Source organism: Quercus robur, chromosome 11 (genome assembly GCF_932294415.1).
Source record: "Quercus robur chromosome 11, dhQueRobu3.1, whole genome shotgun sequence".
In the NCBI taxonomy this organism is placed as follows: domain Eukaryota; kingdom Viridiplantae; phylum Streptophyta; class Magnoliopsida; order Fagales; family Fagaceae; genus Quercus; species Quercus robur.
This window is the reverse complement of record NC_065544.1, coordinates 22,250,433-22,275,594: the sequence shown is the minus strand read 5'-3', so window position 1 is coordinate 22,275,594 and position 25,162 is coordinate 22,250,433. Positions and strand designations below refer to the sequence as shown.

General features: G+C 34.4%; 2 protein-coding genes and 1 long non-coding RNA gene across 3 annotated transcripts; 2 read left to right on the top strand and 1 right to left on the bottom strand.

Moving 5' to 3' along the window:
• Window positions 1-4,955: 4,955 nt before the first annotated feature.
• LOC126704844 (uncharacterized) lies at window positions 4,956-8,629 on the top strand. Its single transcript, XM_050403837.1, has 4 exons — window positions 4,956-7,243; window positions 7,337-7,594; window positions 7,678-7,792; window positions 7,892-8,629. Exons 1-4 carry the CDS (start codon window positions 4,956-4,958, stop codon window positions 8,627-8,629), a joined length of 3,399 nt encoding a protein of 1,132 aa, XP_050259794.1.
• A 7,121-nt stretch (window positions 8,630-15,750) lies between these two features.
• On the top strand, window positions 15,751-18,107 carry LOC126704843 (uncharacterized). The gene is made up of 6 exons (XM_050403836.1): window positions 15,751-15,981; window positions 16,094-16,315; window positions 16,412-16,504; window positions 17,572-17,673; window positions 17,765-18,033; window positions 18,101-18,107. The coding sequence occupies exons 1-6, from the start codon at window positions 15,778-15,780 to the stop codon at window positions 18,105-18,107; spliced, it is 897 nt and encodes a 298-aa protein (XP_050259793.1). The 5' UTR covers window positions 15,751-15,777.
• A 2,198-nt stretch (window positions 18,108-20,305) lies between these two features.
• Window positions 20,306-22,107, bottom strand: LOC126707269 (uncharacterized). The gene is made up of 2 exons (XR_007648878.1): window positions 21,795-22,107; window positions 20,306-20,810 (listed from the first exon to the last, which is right to left on the bottom strand). It is a non-coding gene; the product is annotated as an uncharacterized LOC126707269 (long non-coding RNA).
• Between the last annotated feature and the right edge of the window lie 3,055 nt (window positions 22,108-25,162).

Below are 25,162 nucleotides of genomic sequence, written 5' to 3'. Positions count from 1 at the left end.
CTGAATTCACTTATGGACCCGTCAATTAAGCACGCTTACTGGCGCAGGCTTTGGTTCCTGGTCTCTTTTGGGCCTAGGGGTTAATATAGCATTGAGTATGTCTAGTCTAATCGGGTATTAGGCTGAGACATGGGCCATTTTGTGTACCAGAAATGATTCTTCATCTTTAAGTGACACCCCTCCCTTTCTTCTTTGTAAGTGTGATACAGCAACTCGCAACCCAACCTGATAAACAACAAATGAAGGACTTCGATGGATTCCCCTCGTTCTTGTTTAGTTCCTTGTCCATCAAGAATTTTAAGTGGGCCTTACAATAACACCTCAATCACCAATTTTCAATCACCAATTTTCTGATATTTGAGTTAGCCTTTTCTGTCATGAATGATTTCTCTGCATTAAGCTTTTCTACTGGGTTCTCATGCTTATTTTGTTTCACAAATACAAGTAAACATAAACTTCCGTAAAATATGGTAGTTTTGACCATCAGTTCCATGTTGAATTGAGGACTTGTAAATGACACATGTTCATGGAAAATGAAATAATGCAATGATTTCATCTTTGAATTGTTTTCAAGAGCCACTACGAACAGCAAGAAAAATTGGTTTTCAAATATAAGTTTGGAGCATAAATTTGCAAGAAGATTCCAAGAATTCAAAACTTGGCAACTTTTCTAGCATTCTTTGTATTGTTCTTATATGCAAAGGTTCACAGCCTTCCTTTTTCTTTGCTGGTTGTTAGGTTTCACCCAAGACAGAAGAAACGGAGTTAATGGCTGCATGCACTTAGCATTTGAGTGTGCATTTGTAATGCTTATATGTCCCGTAACTCCTGTGTGCATCTATGACATTGCGCATTAATTCTAGCACATTTGATGTTGGGAACATGTTTTTTATTTATTTATAAAATGTTAGGAACATGTTAATTGAACTAGGAATCCAATTTCAGCCATGTCTTGAAATGTCAAAGATGGATGACCTAATTGGATTGATTCATTTTCTAGTCTTCCTTGCATTCCACTAAGAGGATCTGTATTTCATCTACTAGAATCCATTAGTTTTGATGGAAGTGTTTATTAAAGTCACATCATCACTATAATAATCGTGGCAGGACTTAATCATTGAAATTCTGAAATATGCAAGGAAGCGTTTGAATAAATGATTGAATAAATTTAGAGGTTTCTATGCAGCACAAAATCATGGAGTCATGCAAATAGTCTATCTCAGCAGATGTTGATGCTGCTGAAATTTATAAGAACTCTACCTGGCCAGCCATACATTAAAAATCATTAATTTTTGGTTTGTTATATAAGTCTCATTATATATGCAACATTTACAACTTCTTATATAAAACTTTTCATGTTCTTTAATATGAATTATTTCTTAATTTCAGGTGCAAACAGTAAACAAGCCGTGTGAAAATTTCATCCAGACTGGGCATCAAAAACTGACATTCGCTACCAGGTTGAAGCTGAACCATAATTTATGCTTATTTCCCGTACAAAGAGAAATATTTTGCGACTTCATGTCACTAAATAGTATGCTGATGGAATGATTTTTATTTTGTTTGGGAGGTCTGAATTTTCTCTGGATATTTAGTTGTCTTTTGTTGTTAAAGTACATGATTTTATGTTAGGGATGGACCTAGTAGGGGGATCGGACCCTCCCCCGGCCCAAATTTTTTTTTTTTTTCGTAGGTATATTTTATGTTATTAATAGTTGGGCCCCTCCCTTCCACAACCTTGGCCCCTGTTAGCCAGCCCCGCCCAGACAACCTATAGGACCCTTTTCAACTTTTTGACGCAAGGGAGAGCAAGGTGATCAAAGAGAGGAGATTGGAGAGGGAAGAGAGTAGAGAGTAGAGACATGAAGCAAAGGGAAGAGAGAGAGAGTGTGTGAGGGAATATAAATCAATATATAGAAAAATAGAGGGTCCACCTAGGTGAATAAAAAAATAATAAAATTTTTTCCACCACGCCACAATGCGGTTTTATTTATAGAACCACATTGTTGCGTGTTGGAAAAATATTTGAGATTTGAAACACCCATGGAACAATGATTTTGGTGTTTGTTTTCCAAATACCAAAAATTTGGCATTTGGCATTTGCCATTCTTTTCTAGAGCATTCACAATTGGCCATGCAAATGGCATATGTAAGCAAATGTTACCATTAAAGTACTAAAAAGGCCCCAGCATTTGGCCTTGTATTGGTCTAGTATCCTAAAAAAATAATAATATTTTTTGTTGTTGGCATGGGGGAGAAGGGAGAGAGAGATATTGAATTATATTATTTTATTAGATAGTATATATTAATTTAATGGGTGGAATAGGAAAATAAAAATTGAGATGTTGAGGGTGTTGTAAAATAGTATGATGTAATTAATAAAGTACCTTTTTGAGATGGTAAAATAGAATAAAATAGGAATTCAAGATGTCAATGCCCTAATAGGAACAATTGGTACTTGAGCTCTTATCTTTTCAATATTAACCAAGTCTGGCGATAAATTATCATCATCAACCAACAATTCTTTTGGACTCGAGTTCCACTATCCAAATCAACAACTTCTACACCTGTTTCAGCACCCTCACAGACTAGTTGCCCTATCTTTACCGCACAAATCTACTAGATCATCCCAATTTGCAATTACTTTCCAATGAAAACTTCTAGCTTTTTCATGGGACTATCAAGCATGAAAACAAAAGACTATGATAGTTCAAATTTTTTTTTTTTTTGGGTTATTAGGGATCATATATACGAACTAACTAGTAGCACTCAAAGCTGCAACATTACAAGTCTTACAAAGTTTTGTACAAATTTGACGAAGGCAAATCCAGGAATGCCATTTTATTATTAAACATAATGCAATTACATAATAATATAAACATTGTTTAATGCCCACAAATGAATACAAAAACAATATGAAAATCCACTTTCAACTTTAGCATGAGTTTGAAATTATTCCCCTGAGTTTGTTCTAAATTATGCAGTAACTTGAGTATTGGTGTACCGTTTCTGTTTTAACATAAGTCTGTAATTGTTATGTACTATTTATTTTCACGAGCATCCATCACATCTAATAGAGGCAGCTAATTGAAGGGATCTTGCCCCTTTTAGCTGCTTCAGCCTCTCCTCTCTCTTTTATATATACATCTTCTGCATTGTAGGTACACTGAGAAAAATTTTAGAGACCGAGAGCAAATAGATATAGAAATGGATAAGAAATTAGATGTTCACAATATCGCACAAATACTTATCATAAATATGATTAAACAATATCGTAAAAAATACACATATATAAGACTATCTTTAATCATTTAATCTTCATAACATTATAATAGATAACGCTGTGAAAATTTGGGATTGATTCACCTATCAATTCCATTTCGAGATAGTTTTAAATTAAAATTCTATTTGAGCACACCACTGGAAATATAGTTTGACCATACTTGCTACTCCAAATAATTCAAGTCAAGACGTTTGATTTTCCCCCCTCATCACCCAAGTAGATTAACTAAGATTTTAAGAATATAATTACATACAAAACCTAGAAAAGCCCAAAATTGAAAAGGATGAAATCAATCTAAAAGCATTAGCACTATCATGCAATATCCAAGACAGCCACTTGTAATAAGCACTATGAGAAGCAAATATACAACAAAAGATCATTAAATAGAACAACTCATCATCATCAACAATATACCTTCTTTTCTTGTTACAAAAGACACATGGGAACTTAAAATTTAAACATTTTATACTAAGACAATACAAAATCAATAATAATAATAATCTTATTTATAATTACTTGCAAGAAAATAAAACCTAAATTGATGGAGTCCTTCATAGAAATAAAAAATCTTATCTTGAAATTTTTTGCTCATTCAACAAAATTATAAATAGACCATTTATAAAAAACATTTAAAAAAAAAAAAAAAAAACCTGTATTTCTTTACCAACCATGCACTCAAGTAGAAAAAAAGTGTTTTTTTTTTTTTTTTTTACTCCAACAATTTATTATTCAAAACATGTTCCGACTGTCCAAAAGAATAACAAAATAAAATTATGGCAGACCAAGAGAGATTATAGGTGTCTTTGTTTTTCGTAGAAGCAAATATAGGCGACTTCGACAAAAAAATAATTAATAATTATAATATTATGATATTCAAATCTTGTAGTATTAATCCATTAAATGCATCAAGCTACAATAGTAAATAGTCTCACAAAATTCTACACCAAAGTAAAATGCAGAGCAACAAACAAAGAAAAACAAGATAAAGAATTCGTGAGTTTTGTCTAAATTGTTCAATATCCATTTACATTCCAGATATTATACCTAAATGCAAACCATTAATTTGAGGTATCATAATTTGTGCGAGGGTATGAAGGAACATATTAAAGTTGAAATCAAGAAGATCTTAATGTTTGTGATTAAGCCCAAGTTAGTACCCCTTAAGCCCCCATTTGCTTTTCTATGACAGAAAGCATTAGTAAACTAAAGTCCACAACATTCTAATAAACTAATGGTAATTTCACGACAGATGGGACCCCCCTTTTTCTGGTCCGAATTGTAAGTATTAGAAAACTATAGGCCATAACATTCGAATAACCTAAACAGAATTTCACAATAGATGAATAAAAATGAAATGCATAGATACTCCTTATGAGCCGAGTAATTGAGCATCATGGTATTATGGACTTAATAATTATTAAGTTTTTAATAATTAGTACAATTACATGAATTTGGTATTTGTTTTCATATTTTGTAAACACTTATGCTTAACTACTTTTACAACTTATCACATTGACTTAGTCTAGGACAAGTGTTATATGTTCTAAGAAAATAGCCGCATACTTGGGTATGTCTGTTCTTAACAAATGACAAATGAATGTAATTATAATAATTAGTATCTTTGTAGTAACAAATCTTGGTGTAGGTAAAATTCCGTAAATATTGTATCGCAATGGACAAAAGTTGGATGGAGAAGCGGAGGGGTACAAGGGAATATTTTGAAGGTGTAAACCAATTCGTGGAATTTGCTGCTCCATCGGCGCGGAATGGGAACATCTTATGTCCTTGTGTGAAATGTGTGAATTTGCTTATACAACCGCTAAATGTGGTACGTGAGCACTGTTGGGCTTCAGGGATGCTTAAAAATTACAAAGTTTGGAAATTTCATGGTGAATCGGCGGCTGCTACGCCAGCTACCGAATGTGGGAGCTCTCATGTGCAAGAAACCCAAAATCCATATGGTGATTTCCATGGGATGTTGCACGATTTGTGCCCCCCGCATGAAATCCCACCCGAACCAATGGAAGAAGGTCCAACAGCGCAATGTCCGGGTGAAGTTCCGAATGATGACGCCAAGAAGTTTTACAAGATGGTAGATGATGTAGACAAACCTTTATATGAAGGTTGTACAAAATTTAGCATTTTCTCAGCCATTGTCGTGTTGTTCCAGTTGAAGACTCTGTGTGGTTGGACAAATAAGTCATTTACTCTGTTGCTTCAAGTCCTGATGGATATGCTTCCTTCAGACGCTAAGTTGCCAAAGGACCATTATGAGGCTAAGAAGATAGTTCGAGATTTGGGTTTGGGTTATGAGAAGATCCATGCTTGTCCCAATGATTGTATGCTGTTTTGGAAGCAAAATGTTAACCTCGAGGCGTGTCCTTGTTGTAAAGCTTCAAGGTGGAAAACAAATGAGGCATCTGTTGCTAGTAAGCATGCTTCATCCAGTAAGGGGAAGAAGAAAGCTGCGAAGATACTACGGTGGTTCCCCTTAAAGCCAAGATTGCAGCGACTATTTCTGTCACCCGATCTGGCTAGTTCTATGAAATGGCATGTTAATGGTCGTACTGATGATGGGGTAATGCGGCATCCTGCTGACTCAGATGCATGGAAAATGTTTGACAGTAAGCATTTACACTTCTCATCTGACCCTCGTAATGTCAGACTTGGATTAGCTGCGGATGGGTTCAACCCCTTCGGAATTATGAGTACTAGTCATAGTACGTGGCCTGTCATGTTGGTCCCGTACAATCTCCCAAATTGGCTGTGCATGAAACGGTCATCTTTGATTCTATCATTAGTTATTCCTGGTCCTACCTCGCCAGGGATTGCTATAGATGTGTACTTGGAACCGTTAGTAGAAGAACTAAGGGAGTTATGGGATGTTGGAGTACAAGCATACGATGCATTTTCAAAAGAAGTATTCCAATTGCGTGCAGCATTGATGTGGACCATAAATGATTTTCCTACATACGCAGATTTGTCGGGTTGGAGTACCAAAGGTGAGTTGGCGTGTCCTTCTTGTGCCGTGAAGACCGAGTCTCGATATTTGAGAAATGGTCGCAAATTCTGTTACATGGGACATCGGCGATGGTTGGATGTTGACCACGATTTCCGCAAAGATGGTCTGTCATTTGATGGATCTATTGATACTCAATTGGCTCCTGAACCACCAGTCACATCTGACATTATTGTGGAAACTGAACATTTACTTGGACGTTGTCTGGGTAGGAAATGTCAGCTTGCTTACAAAAAAAGGAAGAGAAGGGAGGCAGACCAGAGTGGTTGGAAGAAAAGGAGTATATTTTTTACCTTGCCTTATTGGGAGGATCACAAGTTGCGACACAATCTTGATGTGATGCATATAGAGAAGAATGTGATGGACAATATACTAAGCACACTGTTGAACTTGAAGGATAAAACGAAGGATAATTACAAGGCACGCCTTGACTTGGCGGACATGGGGATAAGGAGTGAACTCCACCTACAACGAAAAAGTGATGACCAGTATACCATACCAGCTGCATGTTTTCATATGACTTCATCGGAGATAGATGGTTTCTTGCAAGTTCTGAAGGATGTAACAGTGCCCGATGGGTACGCTTCCAATATCTCACGGCGTGTGAATATGAAAGAACGCAAGATTTCTGGTTTGAAGAGTCATGATAATCACATATTGATGCAGCAACTTTTTCCCATAGCATTACGTGGGTCTTTGCCATCTCATGTTAGTAGGCCTTTGATAAAGTTAGCTTGCTTCTTTAGAGAAATTTGTTCCAAAACCCTGACGGTTTCAGATATTGTGACTAGTGAGGCAGAGATTGCAGTGACATTGTGTGAATTGGAAAAGATATTTCCTCCATCCTTCTTTACAGTGATGGTACATTTGGTCATGCACTTAGCTGCTGAAGCTAAGATTGGTGGTCCAGTGCACTACCGTTGGATGTATCCCATTGAGAGGTAAGATGTGTGTAATATTATTGATCAACTTCCAGTTTCATGTGCGTGTTCGAATTACCATTGCCAATCATTAATCTTATCGTTCCTTTATAGGTACCTCTCACGTCTTAAGTCTTACGTACGAAATAGAGCTGCTCCGGAAGGGTCTATTGCTGAAGGATACATAGTAGAGGAGTGCTTAACATTCTGTTCACGGTATATGGAAGGAGTGGAAACTATATTCAATCGACCCACCAGGATGATTGAGGAGTCAACGGGGGTGGTTTCGATCATGACATTAAACAATAAAGAGTGGACCCAAGCCCATCGCTACGTTTTATTCAATTCTGAAAACATCAACCGCTTTCGTGAGTAAGTATTACATATACAAATATAATTGCACGTCAATCCAATGTACGTAAGGTCTATTAACCCTAATACAATTGCCTGCACAGGATGCACAAAAGATTGATAGAGGATGAACTTCGAAAAGGCCACAATCGTAACGTTTCCGATGCCATTATATATAAGCACCACATGGAGAAGTTTTGTACTTGGTTTGGGGGTCACGTACGTATGACATTTTCAACTTATTAAACTTGTAACACTGTCTCAACCATGATTAACTGTACTGATATGAATTATTTTATTTTGGCCAACTGATATTAGGTGATGTCCCTCATTGGTGCTGATAAGGAAAGGGAGGGAGTTAGTGATACCCTTGTTACATTGTCCAAATGGCCGTATATTTATGTAAAGCGGTTCAAGCATTATGTAATAAATGGCTTAAAATTTAGGAGTGTAAATGATGAGGCAAATAGGAAAACGCAGAATAGTGGAGTTAGTGTGGCTACTGATGGGGGCAATACTTACTATGGTATTTTAACTGATATAATTGAGTTGAATTATTCTGACAATATCAAACATGTGTTATTCAAGTGTAAATGGGTTCATGACCAACATAGGAGAGGATATAGGACTGATGAATTTGGATTTCCTATGGTAAACTTTACACACTTCATACACGGTGGGGATAAAATGATAGATGAACCATACGTTTTGGCATCTCAAGCTACACAAGTTTTTTATGTGGAAGATAAAAGGCACAAAGATTGGTATGCTGTTGTCAAAACTAAAGCTAGGGACGTGTTTGATGCTGGTGTTGGTCCCCAACGGGAGGAGGATGACATATATAGTTTTTCTGAAAATGTTCCCTACAATATAAGTAGTAATGAGGTTGTGAGTGACAACCTTCGTTGGGCTCGGGATGATCTAGAGGGAATGACAATTGATGCCTCCATCATTGCTGAAAGAGATCTTCATGGAGTAAACAATGAGGATGAGTTTATTGACGATGAGTCTGACAATGAAGACGACAACAAGGATGAGTACACCGAGGATGAGTAGTGTAATAATTTAGTAGTGTATTATGTGTTTGGATGTTACAGTTGTTAATGAAAACGTATTCATTCATGAATTAGTTGGAATGCCTCTGTGTAATATTTGTTGAATTTGTTAATTCCTCTTCATATTGTTAATTCCTTTAATTTTTACTTATGATGTATCCAATTCCTTCCCCTCTTCGCTATTGGATTTGAAATTCATTTCTTATGAACTTGGATATATGATCGTGTGGTGTTAGGGTTTCTTTTCGTTGTGGTTGTAGTGTTTGCCAAATAGAAGCTCTTAAACTTGGATAGGGTAGTTTATATATTGTTAGATATTAAAATAAGTTATTTTACCCAAATATTGATATGGCTAGGACTGAAACCATTATTCCGAAACTAGGTTTATATCATACCATATAGATTCGAACCAACTATCATGTTAATAAATAGGTATGGTTAGGATCGAAACTAGTATTCCAAAACTAGGCTTAGGTCATACCATATTGATTTGAATCAACTATCACGATAAGAAGTAAGTATGGGGAGCTAATCCACTCGAGCCTAGTCCTAGTTCAAAAAGGAACACCTGTACAAGTGAATATACCTACCCCTCCAAATATACACACTCAAATCACCTTCGTTTTGTTCACCAATGCAATACATTGTTTGAGCTTAGCGTGTCTAATAATCGAGCTTAAGCTTGTGATTAGATTTGACTTGTTTGCAAACAAACGTTTCCAAGCAGTGTTTTTCGCAAATGTTAATATCAGTAGGCTCATCTACAGTCAAACCTAAACACACACCAAGATTGAGTTTGACAATGAGTTGGCGCGTGGATATCACTGCATCCCTTCTGCTTGTGGTCGGGGTGACCTGTTTTAATTTTTTTATACAGAGGAGTCAGTGTTGAGGTTCTTGACCCAATAAAAAAAATGGCAAAATGAAACTGACTGTTGGTTTTCTACGCAACCTTCCTCTAGAAAATATACTCGCCACGCTCTTCTGTAAAGCGTGTGTAGTAAACAAAGCCCTCTTCTGGGACCTGCCCAAATGGATTTTTCCACTTATGGTGATTTCTACAATTTTACGCTCTTTTCACTGGCACCATAAATGGAAGAGCACTCATATAGAGTCTCGTAAAAATTAATAAACAATGTCAATTTGAACTTTGGCCCATTTTTGTAAGTGAAAGTTTGGTTCACCCCATTAAGCTCATATTTATATTAATTTATTTTTGAGGACTCATGTTTAATGTGTATATCATTTGGTGGGGACATTGTAAAAAAAATAAAAATTTAAAAACATAACCTCATCTTTTAAAGTAATTTTTATACAAGACTACCATGCACTATTATGATGATTGAAGGTAAATGTTAAACAATTATTTTTACATTAATTCATCACTTTAAAGTTGTGGTGATATTAATAGAAACGTCATATCTCTAGACTGTTTTTTCTTTTTGATAAATTGATAGCTAAAAAGAGATTTGAATTATGTACGTATTTGTTAGAAATATCAAGAGATGTAAGTTAAATTACAAATTTCTTATAATAATAGCCTCATTAAGGACTCGATAGTACATATGGCACTGCTTATTGTTGCTACATAACATGGGGTTGATGAGAATAGACCAAAAAGACTCCATTTCTTTTATTTATTTTTTTTTTTTAGTTACAAGGCAACGACCATGACTTTCTCCTCTAAAAATCATCAAAACCCAAGTCATAGAAAATTTTCTCTTGGAAACATTTTCTCTTCATATTCACTAGGAGAAAAACTGTCTTTCTTTTCGAATCACGAATTTATTAGCCCTAAGGTTTTTTGTAGGGGGGTTATTAGCCCTAAGGTCTTTTTTTAGGGGGATTATCATCATAACTATAGGGTAGTTTGATCATAATTATGTCGCACTTATTTATAATGTCATTTTTGAAATTTGGATCAAATGATGTTGATATTGCCAATTGCATTCTTCAAATGCAGATATAGATTGATAGTGATGGTAACCAGCAAGACTATATATTAAAGAACCCGTGTATTAGCAATTTGCTTCGCACTAACCTCCCCTCCAATCAGCCAAGACTATGCCTATTGGCTAGAAATACCGTTTTTGTCTCCGTTTTCCGTGAAACACCCTATCTCTTCGGCATCTTTGGAATGCCCTATCATTTCTCTCTCTTTACCAAGTCTGATATTAGAAAATAATCATGGCTTGTTTTTGTAAATGTTTTTTGTTTTACCTAACCAACTTTATAATATGCCAATCCAAGCTTAATCTTTTTTTCTTTGGATAATTAGATTGATTAGGAAAGAGATTTGAATCTTAAATGTCTTATTTGAAAACACTAATTGAGTTATGAGACTCTTGACAATTTTAATTGAACTTAAAACTGAGAGATATAAAACTGACAATTTTTCTTTTTCTTTTTCTTATTGTATTTATTTACATGAGTTGTAGCAGATTGTAAATATACCAAAGTCTAGCTTTTTATTGGTTCATTTATGGGGGTTTTAAAATCATCTTTAATATCTTACCTTCATGATCTTAATTACCATAGGTCCTAACCCAGCTCAATTCTAACAAAAATTGCGACATTTAATATAAAGTATTCTTCTGGCTATCTTGGTGCACGAAACGTGTATATGGTTGAATTATTGTAAAGGGTGTCAGAACCAAAAAATGTTTAACTTACATTTTATGCAATTGATTGTTGTCTATAGTTAACACTTTTTTTGTTTTGTAAAGTTGTTAGACGCAAGAATGGGTAAGAAATGCCGATTGCCAGTTGTAGAAGTCGGCGAAGGACCCTCGAGTTCACGACAGAGAGGGGAGGAGCTGCAAGCCGCCCATACTAGTGATGCTGGGTCACAACCCACAGGTAGTTTACATATCTTGAAATGTAACGTTTGATATTTATTACTGTTGTAACTAATTTTTCAGTCGTTTGCTGCAGGAAAGGAGAGGGACCATCCATTGACAATTGTGCAAGTTGGCCAAGGTTCATCACGCTCACGAGACATCATGCAGGAGGAGTTAAGGGCCGCCTATGATGCTGAGCACGCAAGATGGGAGGAAGGAGATGATTATGATGATGAGAAGACACAGCCGCCTTCTGCAGGTAGTTATTCGTACAGTGCAAATTATTCTTAGGGTAACACTTTTATGTTTGCTGTTAATGACTAAACACCTATATCTTTAACCTTATGTTTATATGGTTTCAATTTTTTAGTAGTTTTGACTTGATACATACTTTAATTATTCAAGTAAAATGAAATTTACTAATTGAATGAATTAAAATTCACACAATGATCCAAAAATTTAAAATGTATAAATAAGATTAACAATTTTTTATCTCTTTTGGTTCACTAAAGTTCCTTTTTTTTTTAGTAATAAAAAAAAATTCAATAGGAGAAGTTAAAGATTTTGAGACATGAAGAATTTCAAACATTACTACCTCTTCCCCATCTTGCAATTGTAATAAGATACATGATATAGCTCCCTTCTTCGAATGCGTTAAATGATGTCTCATGCTTCCTTGCGCTCTTGTGCATTAGAAATTTCAATGATTTTTAAGATTGAGTCATCTAACTGCACTTTCAGAGAAACTATGTCAGTGCTGTAAAGTAAAACCTAGAAGTTTGATGATAATGTGTAAAGTTCAAACCGTCCAAAATTCTGCTGGTTGATGAATTGGTGATGCAATTTGAAGAAAATCAATTACTTTTAACAGAGCATCAACAACCATGAGTTCTATTGCCTAACAAAGGATCACTGTCAAATTTAATTCATTAAGTGTTCAAATACAGATTAAAGACATCTATGCTGGAACTACTATTTTTAAGTTCCACATTAACAAATGTAGTTGGGATTTCATGACCCAACTATTCAATTCTTGGATTATAACATTAGTATTCCAAACAACCTAAAGCATAGTTTCTGGCAGCAACCACAAACTTATATTGGCATGAGAAGAGAACCTACCTTATAGCCTTAAACACCTGCCAATACTCTCCCATGAAAATGAAGACAATTGAACCTTTCATTTTTAATTGAGGAGACTCAAAGCAAAGAAGCAGACAACTAAGATAGCTTAGCTCAGTTGTACATCTCCACAAGAAGAAGATATAGGGTCAACTATAAATATATATATATATATATATATAAAATAGAAATTCATTAATTATTACAAACAACTGTACATTGGAGGCATTAAGACTTGTGCTGATTATCAAAAATTAAACTGCAATATTTGTGCAGAGTGCACATCAGAAATCTAAGTCATACGCTTAAAAAACTATTCCATAATTATGTTCATTATAATATTTTTCAACAACCTAATAAAACCTATAAGCATATGTAAATGAGTTGATGTGCTGTAGCAAATTTTAGAGTTCCTAACACAATTACGGTTTCATTACCTCCAAATACAAATACAAGTCTCCCTCTTCCCTCACTAAGCTTGAGAAAACTCTTAATTTTATTTTTCATTTTATCATTAAAAATTTCGGAAAATATATTTTAAACTACTGCTCTTACTGTATTTTAATTAACTTGTCCCTTCTGTTTCTAAGAAAAAAAAAAACACACACACTTTTCCCTTGTAAAAATGTGCAGTTTGCACAGTATAGAAATCAGTTTTTAATTTTATGATGGATATATTTAGATGTAAACAAAAGAACACAATTAATGTTGGGGGGACATTACCTTATGTAATGGTAAAGTCACGGGGTGGTCGTAGGGGCGGCACCAAGTGAAGATTAGGGGGTTGAAAACTTTAAATAAACCATCTGAGCTAGCCAAAAAAGAAAAAGAAAAAGAAAAAAAGTATAAGAGCTAAATAAAAAAAAAAGAATTATGTATAATATTTTTAAAATATTTTTTTGACCCTTTGAAATAAAATTTTGAACTCCTGATCCCAAACTTTTTAAATTCAACAGATAAAATGAGCTTAAATATGATTATCTAGACAATATCTTAGCATTTTTAAACATTAAATGCAAAAAGCCCAACAAGAAAGTAGAAAATTTGTTGACCTTAAAATTCAAGAAAATTTTCTGTATGGTTCTCTGCTTTTGAATTTCTTATTTCCTTCTTTGTATTCTGCTTTCATGTCTTGGTATTTAGCTTATGCTTCTGCTCCATTTATCTTTCATTTTTTTTTTTTTTATGCTCTGTTGATGCTGTTTTCAAATGGGTTTTCTGGTTGGTTTGTATGAAGGGATTTTTCTTGGTATCTGATGGAGTTTTCAGTGTTGGGTTTACAGTGGCTATTTTTGGGTCTTCCTGAGAATTGTTAAGGGTTTGACAGTGGGGTTTTGGCTGTAGTTCCAGTGGGATTTTTCTTGGCTTATTCTAGGATATTTGTAGTGAGAGTTTTGGAGGATTTGCTGGGTTATTTTCAGTGGGGGTTGAGATTGTCGATTTTGGGGTTGATTTTATGGGTTAAAACAGGGATATTTATGGTTCTATTTGGGTTTGTAAGGGCGTTGTTTTTGGGTATTTTTGGTGGCGTTCTTGGCTGGGAATTTGGGTGTTTCTCTATAAAGTTTGTAGGGGTTTAGAGCTGGGTTTTTGGTTGGATTTCTATATGATTGAGGGATTCTTGCAGGTTTTGTTTGTGAGAAGGTTTTTTTGTGTATTTTCTGGGATTTGATAGTTTTTGTAGTGTGTCTGGGAGTTTGGGTGTTTCTCTGTGGAGAGGGTAGAGACGTGTGTGAAAAATATTGAGGAAACTTGATTTGCATGGGAGGCCTTACTTATTTTTTAGTAAAAGATGGTGAGGTCGCGTGGGATGGGAGATCGCTTTTTCTTTGGCATTTGGCCAGCTTGCAATTTGTTGAGGGTATGGAAAATTTTTGGTTGTGCATGGAACCAAATTGGCTGTGCAAACTTGGGGGTAAGGACAAAATTAGTTACATCTTCTCCTAGATGGGTTCTAGAAGAAGTGAGATTTAGGGAAATGATCCAATTAAGTACCACCACTTGACATAATTAGGGACCAAATCACCCCTCATCACCCTTCAAATGTGCACTTCTTTAAGAAATTAATAAAAAGCAAGTAATACTAAGGAATTGGACTTGTTCCTCGGAAAAGTAAATGAATTTCTAAGGAACACAAACTCCAATAAAATTGGACTCAATAAATATAGTGGCACACATTTCATGCAAAATCAAGTAATACTAAGAAGGGAAATGGTAATGAGTGTCCTTAAGTAAATTTTACTAAACTTCTTTGGAGTTTGGGTTCATATCAACTAAGTTCAACACTTTTAAAAACAACTAATTCGGTCTCTAAAGGATATTTTTATTCCTAACTCCATTTAGGATAGTTACTTTTATCTCATATTTTGTTCACTGTGGATGTGTAACGTCCTTGTCATCAAAGAAAAAACAAAAAGAAAAGAGGGGGTCAAGTCAGATTTTTAGTTCGCACGTGCCCCCCACCTAACACCACTCCCCATCACTCATTTTCACCCACCTCTCTTCTCTCTTTTGGCTGGCTGTCTCTTTTCTGTGTTTCATTTTCTTTCTTTTATCTTTACTTAAACACACACACACACACACACACACTCACTTCCACACTCACCCACCGGCCTCCACTCCAAAGCAATCAATCCTCACCATCATTTTTTCGACAAGATCACCAGAAAAATACTTAGGAACCCCAAAGCATCTTCATCACTTTATTTGAGGTAAAAGTTCTAATTTCTTTTGATGGGTATTATGTTCTTGTTTGAGGTTATTTTACCCAAGCTGTAATAATGATATTCATGTGATTTACGAGCTTTGGAAATGATATTCAACTTGGCTGTGCATGTACATGACACTGGCAGTAATGGTATTATGGTTGAATTATATGCAACTTACATATATTTTTTGGATAAAAACAGTTTTTTATTTTTGAAAGGGATAAAAACAGCTTTTAGATAGAGACATCGACTTATTTGTTATTATCAGTTTCTTTAAGTATCAAAATCTCCACATTTGCTATATACAGTGACTTCTCTGTAATTGTGAACTTTGAAATTTCATTCTCTCTAATAATGGTTTACTATATGCAGGCGATTTGGTCCAAGAAACCGCACCATCCAATGATGGGCGTGCAGAAGATTCAGTTCGGGAATCCCCAATATACAATAATATAAATAAAAAACGTGGAATAACGCTAATGCAGCGTATATGGGCTCTTCCACCGAACAAGAAACTTGTATGTGGGTTAAATGGGAGCAAGCAACCGGTTGGGGAAAGCGGGCAAACATTCAAAAGGTGGTTGGGCACCTTATGCATCTGCCGCAACTATTGCCCACTTATGCCTGCTACTTGGACGCATGTCGACCGTAAATGCAAAGAAAACGCTTGGGTAGAGATAGAGGTTGTATCAAATTAAGATACTTTTAATTGTTATGTATAGTCGTGTATGTGCTAAATGGCATTTTCAGTAGGGTGAATTATTGCACTATGCTAACTCAATTTTTGCATTTCAGAAAAAATGGATCATTGACCCAGAGATTATTAGCCCAGCTAATCAAATGAACTGGGCAATGCACTTATTAGGAGAGTTGAGAAGGAACCGAAGAAGTAAGTTAAAAAAAAAATGCTACCCAAAAGATGCGTTAAAAGAAGATGTGTATAAAAACAAACCATCTTGGGCTGACGAGCAGGACTACCGCGCACTAGTTGACTATTGGTTTGATTCTAAAACGAAGGTTGCGCTATTTTCTTGCTCTATTTTCTTGCTCTATACCGAGTACAGTGTTTTAACTGATTTGTTTGTTTTAATTTGTTGGCGGGAATGTGTAAAGGAATTAGTGGATACGAACAAGAGAAGTCGTTCGTTTCAGACGGATATAGCGAGGACAGGGCCTATAAGTTTTGCACAAACTGCTGACAATATGGTAAGAAATGCATTATACAATAACTAGCCAAGTTTTAATGCTCTACTATTTTAATTGAACTTGTGACATATTGGTGGTATCAATAAATTCTAGTTGTATTTATTTATTTATTTTGTTGTTGAAAGAACATGGTCGATTCGAATTCATGGAAATTAAAATAGATTTTGCATGGAGATGACAGTAATGGTGGCAATGCCCAACGTTGTCGTAGGGTCCAAACTAAGCAATCCACAATTTCATTACTGTAATAATACAAACTTCTTGGTTTAGAATTAATCAATATTAAAAAATCACAAATGGGTTGTATACATATTGTTTGGTTGAATTAAAATTATTATGTGTGATGAATCTGAAGAGTTTGAAGAAACTAGTTTACTGAAATTATTATGTTTGCATGTTTATGACTGTTAATAGACATTTCTTGTGATGTTTCCTGTTTTTGATTAGTGATTTCATTAATATTTATGTTTGCCACTTTGTTAGCAAGAGTTTAGTTTGGTATATAGCAATTGGGATGCATATAGGCAGGGGGTTGTAGCTGCGTTTCAAACGTGGCTATGGAGTAATTGTAAAAATATTTAGGGGGTTGTAGCTGCGTTTAAAACGTGGCTATAGACAAATTCTAAAAATAGTGCTATGGTTATAGCCGCGTTTTAAACGTGGCTATAGGTAACAGATATAACCACATTTAAGAAACGTGGCTATAGACAAATTCTAAAAATAGTTAGGGGGTTATAGCCGCGTTTTAAACGTGGCTATAGGTAACAGATATAACCACATTTAAGAAACGTGGCTATAGTTGTGGCATATAGTTATGGCCACACTTTTTCAAACGTTACCTCTTATAAAATGGCTATTTTATTAAATCTAATATTATAAAGAGTGTTGGTACCAAAAACCGCTTGATACAAAGCATTCACATGAAGAAAACAACTCGTCTTTTTGAACGTAATAAACTACATGTTTACGGAATTTGTTTTATGGTTATATTGCATGTTATGTTTGGTTGTCGCTTCATACCGACATTAATTTTCACTATTGTAATGAGACTGTTGAATATGATGTAGGCAAAAGAAAACGGCCAAGCAGTGGAGCGTGCAGATGTTTTCATAAAAGCATACTGCAAGAAAGATGGGACTCCTATTAGTAATGAAGTGCGAGACAAGATTGTAAGCCTATATCATAACCTATTTATTTTCTAATTTGTGCGTGAAATATTTATAGCAAATAATATGTTATTTGGTTCTTATATGAAAACAGGATAAAATGAAAGAAATTTTAAACAACGGGGGCAAGCTAGTAGGAGACCATCGCGATGGAATTCTCTGGGCAAAAGATGATGCGTTCGCTCAAGTGATGGGCAAAGAACGTTCTGGACGTGTCCGTGGGGTTGGTTTTGGACCAACCCCATCAGGAAGAAGTGGGTCCAACCTTCCATGTGTGCTTGGGCCGTCGTCCACTGAAACGGTCCAACGAATGATTGCATTGGAAAATTCGATGAGGGACCAACAAGCTGACTCAGAGCAAAGGCATCAGCAGCAACTGGCCGCAGCACTGGCCGAAGCAAAGCGGGAGTCAGATGCACGGCATGAGCAGCAACTAGCCGAAGCACTGGCTGAAGCAAAGCGGGAGTCAGATGCACGGCATGAGCAGCAACTGGCCGAAGCAATGCGCGAATCAGAAACACGGCATCAGCAGCAGCTGGACGAAACAAAGCGGGAAATGGCCGATACAAAGCGGAGAATGGATGAAATAGTAGCCTTCTTCCAAAAGAACATGCCACCATCCAGTTTAACTGGATATTCAGGTAATACAAACTTTGCGTTTTAGTTAATGAAACTTGCGTGTTTATTGCAATATTATGTGCTACTAATTTTGCGTATATAATATTTTCAGGATATAGCGCAACATCATAGTATAATATCTTCGTGGACTCTTCATGGACTCTTCATGTATAATTGTTTGGATATTCGGAATATTGTAACTTCGTGGATATTGAAAATATTGTAAACATAATTGTAATATTGTTTGGACTCTTCGTGGACTCTTCATGTATAGTTGTTTGGATATTTATTTAGAGAAAATTAATGCTTGAGAAAATTCTTACTTGATATTTTGTTGGAATTCTGGGTTGTTATTAGATATATTTTGGGTTGTTATAGGACTGGTTCTGGGTTGTTTGACAGGTTTGTAAAAATCTGCCTAGCAAAAGGAAATAAAAAGGAAAAAAAAAAAAAATACTATAGCCACGTTTTTAAAACGATAAAAACGTGGCTATAGACCAAATTCATAATAAGAATTCGGGGGGCTTAGGCCGCACTTAAAACGCAGCCTAACGTTGTAATCTTGGGCCGCGTTTCAAGTGCGGCCTAAGACTGAACCTTAGGCCACGGTTAAAACGCGGCTTAAATGAGTGTAACAGGCCGTCACAATGGGAGGTATGGCCGCACTTTTTAAACGCGGCCTAAGGTTGAACCTTGGGCTGCGTTTTAAACGTGGCCTAAGGTTCACCCTTGGGCTGCGTTTAAAACGCGGCCTAAGGTTCAACCTTGGGCCGCGTTTTAAACGCGGCCTAAGGTTCAACCTTGGGCCGCGTTCAAAACGCGGCCTAAGGTAAAGGCGTAGGCCGCGTTTTAAACGGGGCTATAGGGCCCTGGCTTGGGCCGCGGTTAAAAAGTGCGGCCATAAGACCATCAGTCCTATAGTCACGGGTTTTAGGCCACATTAGAAACCGTGGCCTAAAAAAACGTGGCTATAGGCTATAGCCACGTTTTTTTGGCATGTAGCCGCGTTTTAAAAACGCGGCCAGAGGTCCTTTTTTTTGTAGTGTTAATGAATTTAATTGTTTCTATCCGTTAATATACAATCAAAATAAGTTTTAAAATTCAAAATAGTAATACGTAGCCTATTAGATCAAATGATTGGAGTGGTGCAATTGCACAAAGGTTGTCACTTCAAATTTTAAATCCAACAATGGCTATTTCAATTTCTTATATTTTCTACATAGTAAATTTGAAAAAAAAAAAAAAAAAATCAATGGACAACATGATAATCAATTAATCATATACAATTTAAAGGCAACATTTTAGGAAATTGTTTGTGTTTTACAAAATTTGGACAGCTATAATAGCAATGATCGAAATGAAGTACATGGCTTAACCAAAATATGACCAAAAGTCAGAGATCATCAAGCACTAAAATACGAAAATGTAGTGACTAATTGAAAGGGTTTATGGGAAAAATATGAAAGAAAGAAATAATAGCACACTTTTTGGGCTTTGGGATTTTCCAAAAAGGGGCAAAAGTGCACACTTGATGTGCGCTTCATTGAATGCTTCTTGCCTATGGGGTTTTGCACTTCATGCTTTAGGAGTGGTAGAAGTTTATCGTAATAGTAATTTCACAAACTGGTAGTTTCATGCTAAGAAGGCAACGTAAATAGTACTTTTTGCTATTCAGGTTTTATCATTGCAGTACAGATCATTTTGTGGAAAATAAAAGAGGCAATAGTAGAGTTATCTGGTACACGTGTATCCCTTTATGTTGGATGATTTTAGTACTGTTAACTACTCTAAATTTGAAGAATAGTAGTCCGGAATGATTTCCTTAATTGAAAAAAAAAAAAAAAAATCCATTCTAATGTAAAAACCAATGGAAATTAGTTTGGTTTTTGAAGGCATTCCAGCACCCTAAAATAATGAGGTATGCCAAAGCTTTCACATGTTTTCTGTTCCCTGTGTGGATAAGGCCCATGTTATAGTACATATACATGGATCAATTTCTAGTTGGACAGCATCATGATAATTCTATAAAGCTTTTGCATAATTTCCTTTTATTATGAGCTGCCAAATATCCCTCACATTATTCCAATAAATTACAAGTTCTTCCATTGTAACGATTAGAAACCAACAGAACAAAAGTGGACCTAACTCATTGATTTATGACTATATTCACTATTCTGATACTAAAATTAGATAGGAATGAAATTATGCTCTGTCAAACTATTCTCTCCGTTTCCATATGGACCATATCTCTAGTTTTTCTGAACAACAGGTTCAGATATGCTTTTACTGATGTGGGATTATGGTACTGAAGGACCTATATACCATTTTTATTATTGTAATAAAAATGATATGGATGCATCCTAACACGTCTGAAATTTTGCAGGTGTTGCATAAGGCTATGAAGGGTTTGGGGACTGATGACACCACCCTTATAAGGGTAATTGTGACAAGGACTGAGATTGATATGCAGTACATAAAAGCTGAATACCTGAAGAAATACAAGAAGACATTGAATGATGTACCTGCAATTACATATATGTACTTACATATTTGTATTGTAAGAATTCCAATTAAAACAAAGTAGAGATTAATTATAGTAAAAAGTTTCTTCTAAATGTGATATAAAATCAATTGAAATGTAAACAATCATAATGCATCATGAAATGGTACAGCTGAAATTCTGTGGAGTTCAAGCAACTTATAAGAAGCTGTCCATAAAAACAAAAATGTTAAAAGCTCTAATGAAAACCCAATTAGCAAATTGCAGAAAGAATGTATTGAGCATTATGTGTTCACCCATCATATCAAAAAACTACCATAAAACCAAGAATGGCTAAAATAAAAATTAACACTTGCTCATAGCTTCTTCACTAAAATCAACCAAGACCCAGATAGGGAAATTGCACAATAAACTAATAATATCATAATCCAACCATAAAGTTCAAACATTTATGAAGTGGGTATAAAAAAAAAAAATATATATATATATATATATTTTTTTTTTTTAAAACCCACAAAAAAATTATGCATTCCCAATATACCATTTTTAAAACACCAGGAGTACCAGCGCCTTTGGGTGAGGTCTTGTACTTGGCGCGTTTAATGACATGCCCACTGGTCATCGATCAAAGTAAAATTCATTGCTGAGCTAAAATCCAAAACCCCCGAAAAGAAAATTGTGAAAGCATGATTGGGAAAAAGGGTTTTTTGTGTTGTGTATGGACGAATAAGAAGAAGGGAATCAAAAATACAAAAAAAGAGAGAAATTTTTTGCTTTTAAATGGGTTTGCTTGGAATGATATGTGTGTGCGTTGCTGGCTTTGGTTTTGGGCTTTGAGAGAGAGCGCCAATGATGAAGGTGGAAGTTTTTTGTGTGACAAAAGGAGAAACTAATGAAACAGAAAATAAACACGCGAAAACAAAAAAAACTTATATAATTAAAGAATAAAAATTATTCACAAAAAAGAAGGAAAGCATAGGCAGATGAAAGAAATGAGTAATCAAACCTTAGGAAGAATTCGTTTTGCAGAGCATAAACCAGGACCATTAAAATTGTGAAGAAAAGTACCATCGGAATAGATGCAGAACCACCAGGACCATTAAAATGGTGAAGAAAAGTACAATCGGAATAGATGCAGAACCTCTTCCTATATAAGATATAGAAATACCAAAAGGCATGCATTATTGATACCGAGATATTCTTTTGAAATTCCATAGCATTCATTGAAGAAGAGGGGAGCTGTATATTGAAGGAGAGGAAGGATTTTGGGTTTTGAGAAGGGGAGGTGAACCTGAAAATACGCGGGTGTGAAGAGCAGAATGTTTTATTCACCCAAAAAAAAAAAAATAGCACAGCGTTAATTGACTGAAATTGGTGTGTACACGTGGCATACAATTAGAGTTCTAATTTAGAGTTGCAATCTGGACACGTGGCACAAAATTAGAGTTCTAATTTGAAATTGCAATTTGAGTTTCTCTCTGCTTTACCTATTATTTTATATATAGATTATCAAATCTTAAAAAAAAAAAAAAAAAAATTGGCGTCGGCAAAAATACGATCTCTACCAGAGGGAAAGCTCAGGGAAACTTTATATAAAATGTGCACAGGTTGTCTTTACGAAATTAAGAAAATGGGAATCGACCCCAATTTATATTTAGCTGTTGTGGCGTCGTGAGTTACGTTTTTGATAGAAATAGTGATAATTTCTATATATAAAAAGCGCTAATGCGCAAACATGAGGAATCTAGGCAAATGCCCTTTTCATATAAATTATACAGTCTTCCATCCTCTTTCCCAAACTAATTAGGGAAATGTCCCTTTTTTGTAACTTGATTTGTAAAAAATCGAGTATGGGGCGATCAAACTTAAAAAATAAAAATAAATAAATAATTGCATGAAACTCGAGTTCCATAAAAAATGCCACTATAGGCCTCCATGAAATGCTACTATAGGTAAAACTTTAAAAAAAAAAACAAAAAAACAAAAAAATTGAATGGAACTCGAGTTCATGAAGCTCGAGTTCCATAAAAAACGCCACTATAAGTATTTAAAACGCAACTATAGGGCTCCCTAATGGAGCGATCAGACTTAAGAAAAAAAACTTGCATGTTAAAATGCCACTATAGAGCTTTAAAACGCCACTATAGGGCTCCATATGGATCGATCATACTTAAGAAAAAAACTTGCACGTTTTAAAACACTACTATAGGGTTTTAAAAAATTGCATGGAACTCGAGTTCCAGCCAATTTTTTTTTTTTTAATTTTCAGTTTGTTATAACTCGATTGTCCAAAAATCGAGTTTTAAGTTGAAACTCGATTTTTAGAAAATTGAGTTACAAAAGAGAGGCATTTCCCTAATTAGTTTGGGAAAGGGTGGGACTGTATAATTTGTGCGTAAAGGGCATTTGCACATTTTGCCCGTGCAAAGACTACCACTTTGGTTTGTTCAATGGCTAGCTATAGCTTTTTTTTTTTTTTAATAAATATTTATATGAACTGATATATATATATATATATATATATTGTTATACTGACATAACAAATTTCACAATATTTTCATAATTATTGAGGTGTCAGTTTTTTATAAGTCGAAATAAAATAATAAAATATGAAACTGTAACCAACTACAATTGAAAACAAATGTTTTGTAAAAATGTTGTGACACTTGTTCGGTAAATGTGTAAAAGTTACAGTACTTTTGGTTTGTTCAATATGTACTACTCATTTTATTTTTTAGTCATCAATTTGTGCTCTTTTTTTTTTTTTTTTTAATATTTATATAAGCTTGCATATATATTGTTATACTGACATAACAAATTTCATAATATTTTCACAATTTTTGAGATTTCAGTTTTTTATAGATCAAATAAAAAAAATACTAAGTCCACAACATTTTCACATTAATTTCACAACAAATCATAGGTAAACTGCTATTGATAGATAAAAAGTGATATCAATCATGGGTCTATTTTAGAATCATTAACAACTTGCCAACTAGAATTTGTTATGAAAATATTATAGAGATAGCATTTCTATAAAAATAAATAATAATATATCAGACTGATACTGACAACGGTTGAAAATAAAGGTATTGTGAAAATATTGTGACAATTTGTTGTGCTCATAGACTCTTTTTTTTTTTTTGGTTTAGTCAAATTTGGTGAGCAAAAATTCCTATTTCATGCACAATTTTATTTTGTTGGTTTTTTTGTTTGTTGTTTTTTTAGTGCATAGTTTAAAGTGGTTGTCCCAATTAAAACCAATAACAATTTACCACCTAGAATTTGTTGTAAAAATGTTGTGGATGTAGCATTACTCTAAAATAAAATTATAAAATATCATACCAGGGCTCACCATAGATAAAATAAAGGTATTGAGAAAGTATCGTGACATTTATTGTGTTCCCAACTTATTTTTTTTAGCCAATTTTTTGAATCAAAATTCATAGTTTTATAGACAGTTTTCTTAAGCTGACCTTTTTTTTTTTTTTTTTTTTTTTTTACATATTGTTTAAAGTAAAAAACACATAGTTTTACCAACAAAAAAAGAATTATGGAAAAAAGTATTTTCCCCCTTTATGATTGGGGTAGTTTTATCCCCTCCAATTTTAAAGTTCAATATTTCTTACTTTATATTTTGTAGACAATTTTATAGTTCCTACTATTACTCTCTTAGTTAAACCCTAACAAAATCTTATGATTCCTAAAATATTTCATTGTGCAATAACTAAAATGACACATTAAATTTTAATGTCCCAAAAATTTTCTTCATATATTTTGAGTTTTATATGTTAGACATACTTAGAAAGTAAAAATGATGATGTATGGTATTCTATTTGTTACCTAGAGAACACTAATTTATTAGTGGTTTAAATCTTCTAGATTTATAATTTTATCTAATAAATACTTTAATAACATATGTCTTTTGTTCTTTTGTTCTTTTTTTTATTTGTTCTCTTTCTTAAAAAGGTGTTCATTAAAAATTAAGTAAGCTAAGCATCATAGTTATACTCATAAAATAAAATGGTAAAGAAGGAAGTATGAATAACAAAATATTCATTGCAAACGGTTGTAGGTATTTAATTTGATGAAGAGTTTCAATTATAGCATATGTCATCATTTATTGCGAAAATTTAGATATTGTGACAATGCTTTATCAAACTTAGTTGCTAATTGTTGAAAGATGACAACATTTGTTATCATTCTTAGTAGATTTTTTTTATTTTTAAATTTTTTTTTTTTTGGTGAATAGATACTGTCTTTAGTAAATAGGTTCTCAGAAATGAAAAAGTATTTTGTATCAAATGATACCATGTCATCCATATTAAAATTCAATAAACGAGACACATGTATGCAAAAATAACTATCTACTAA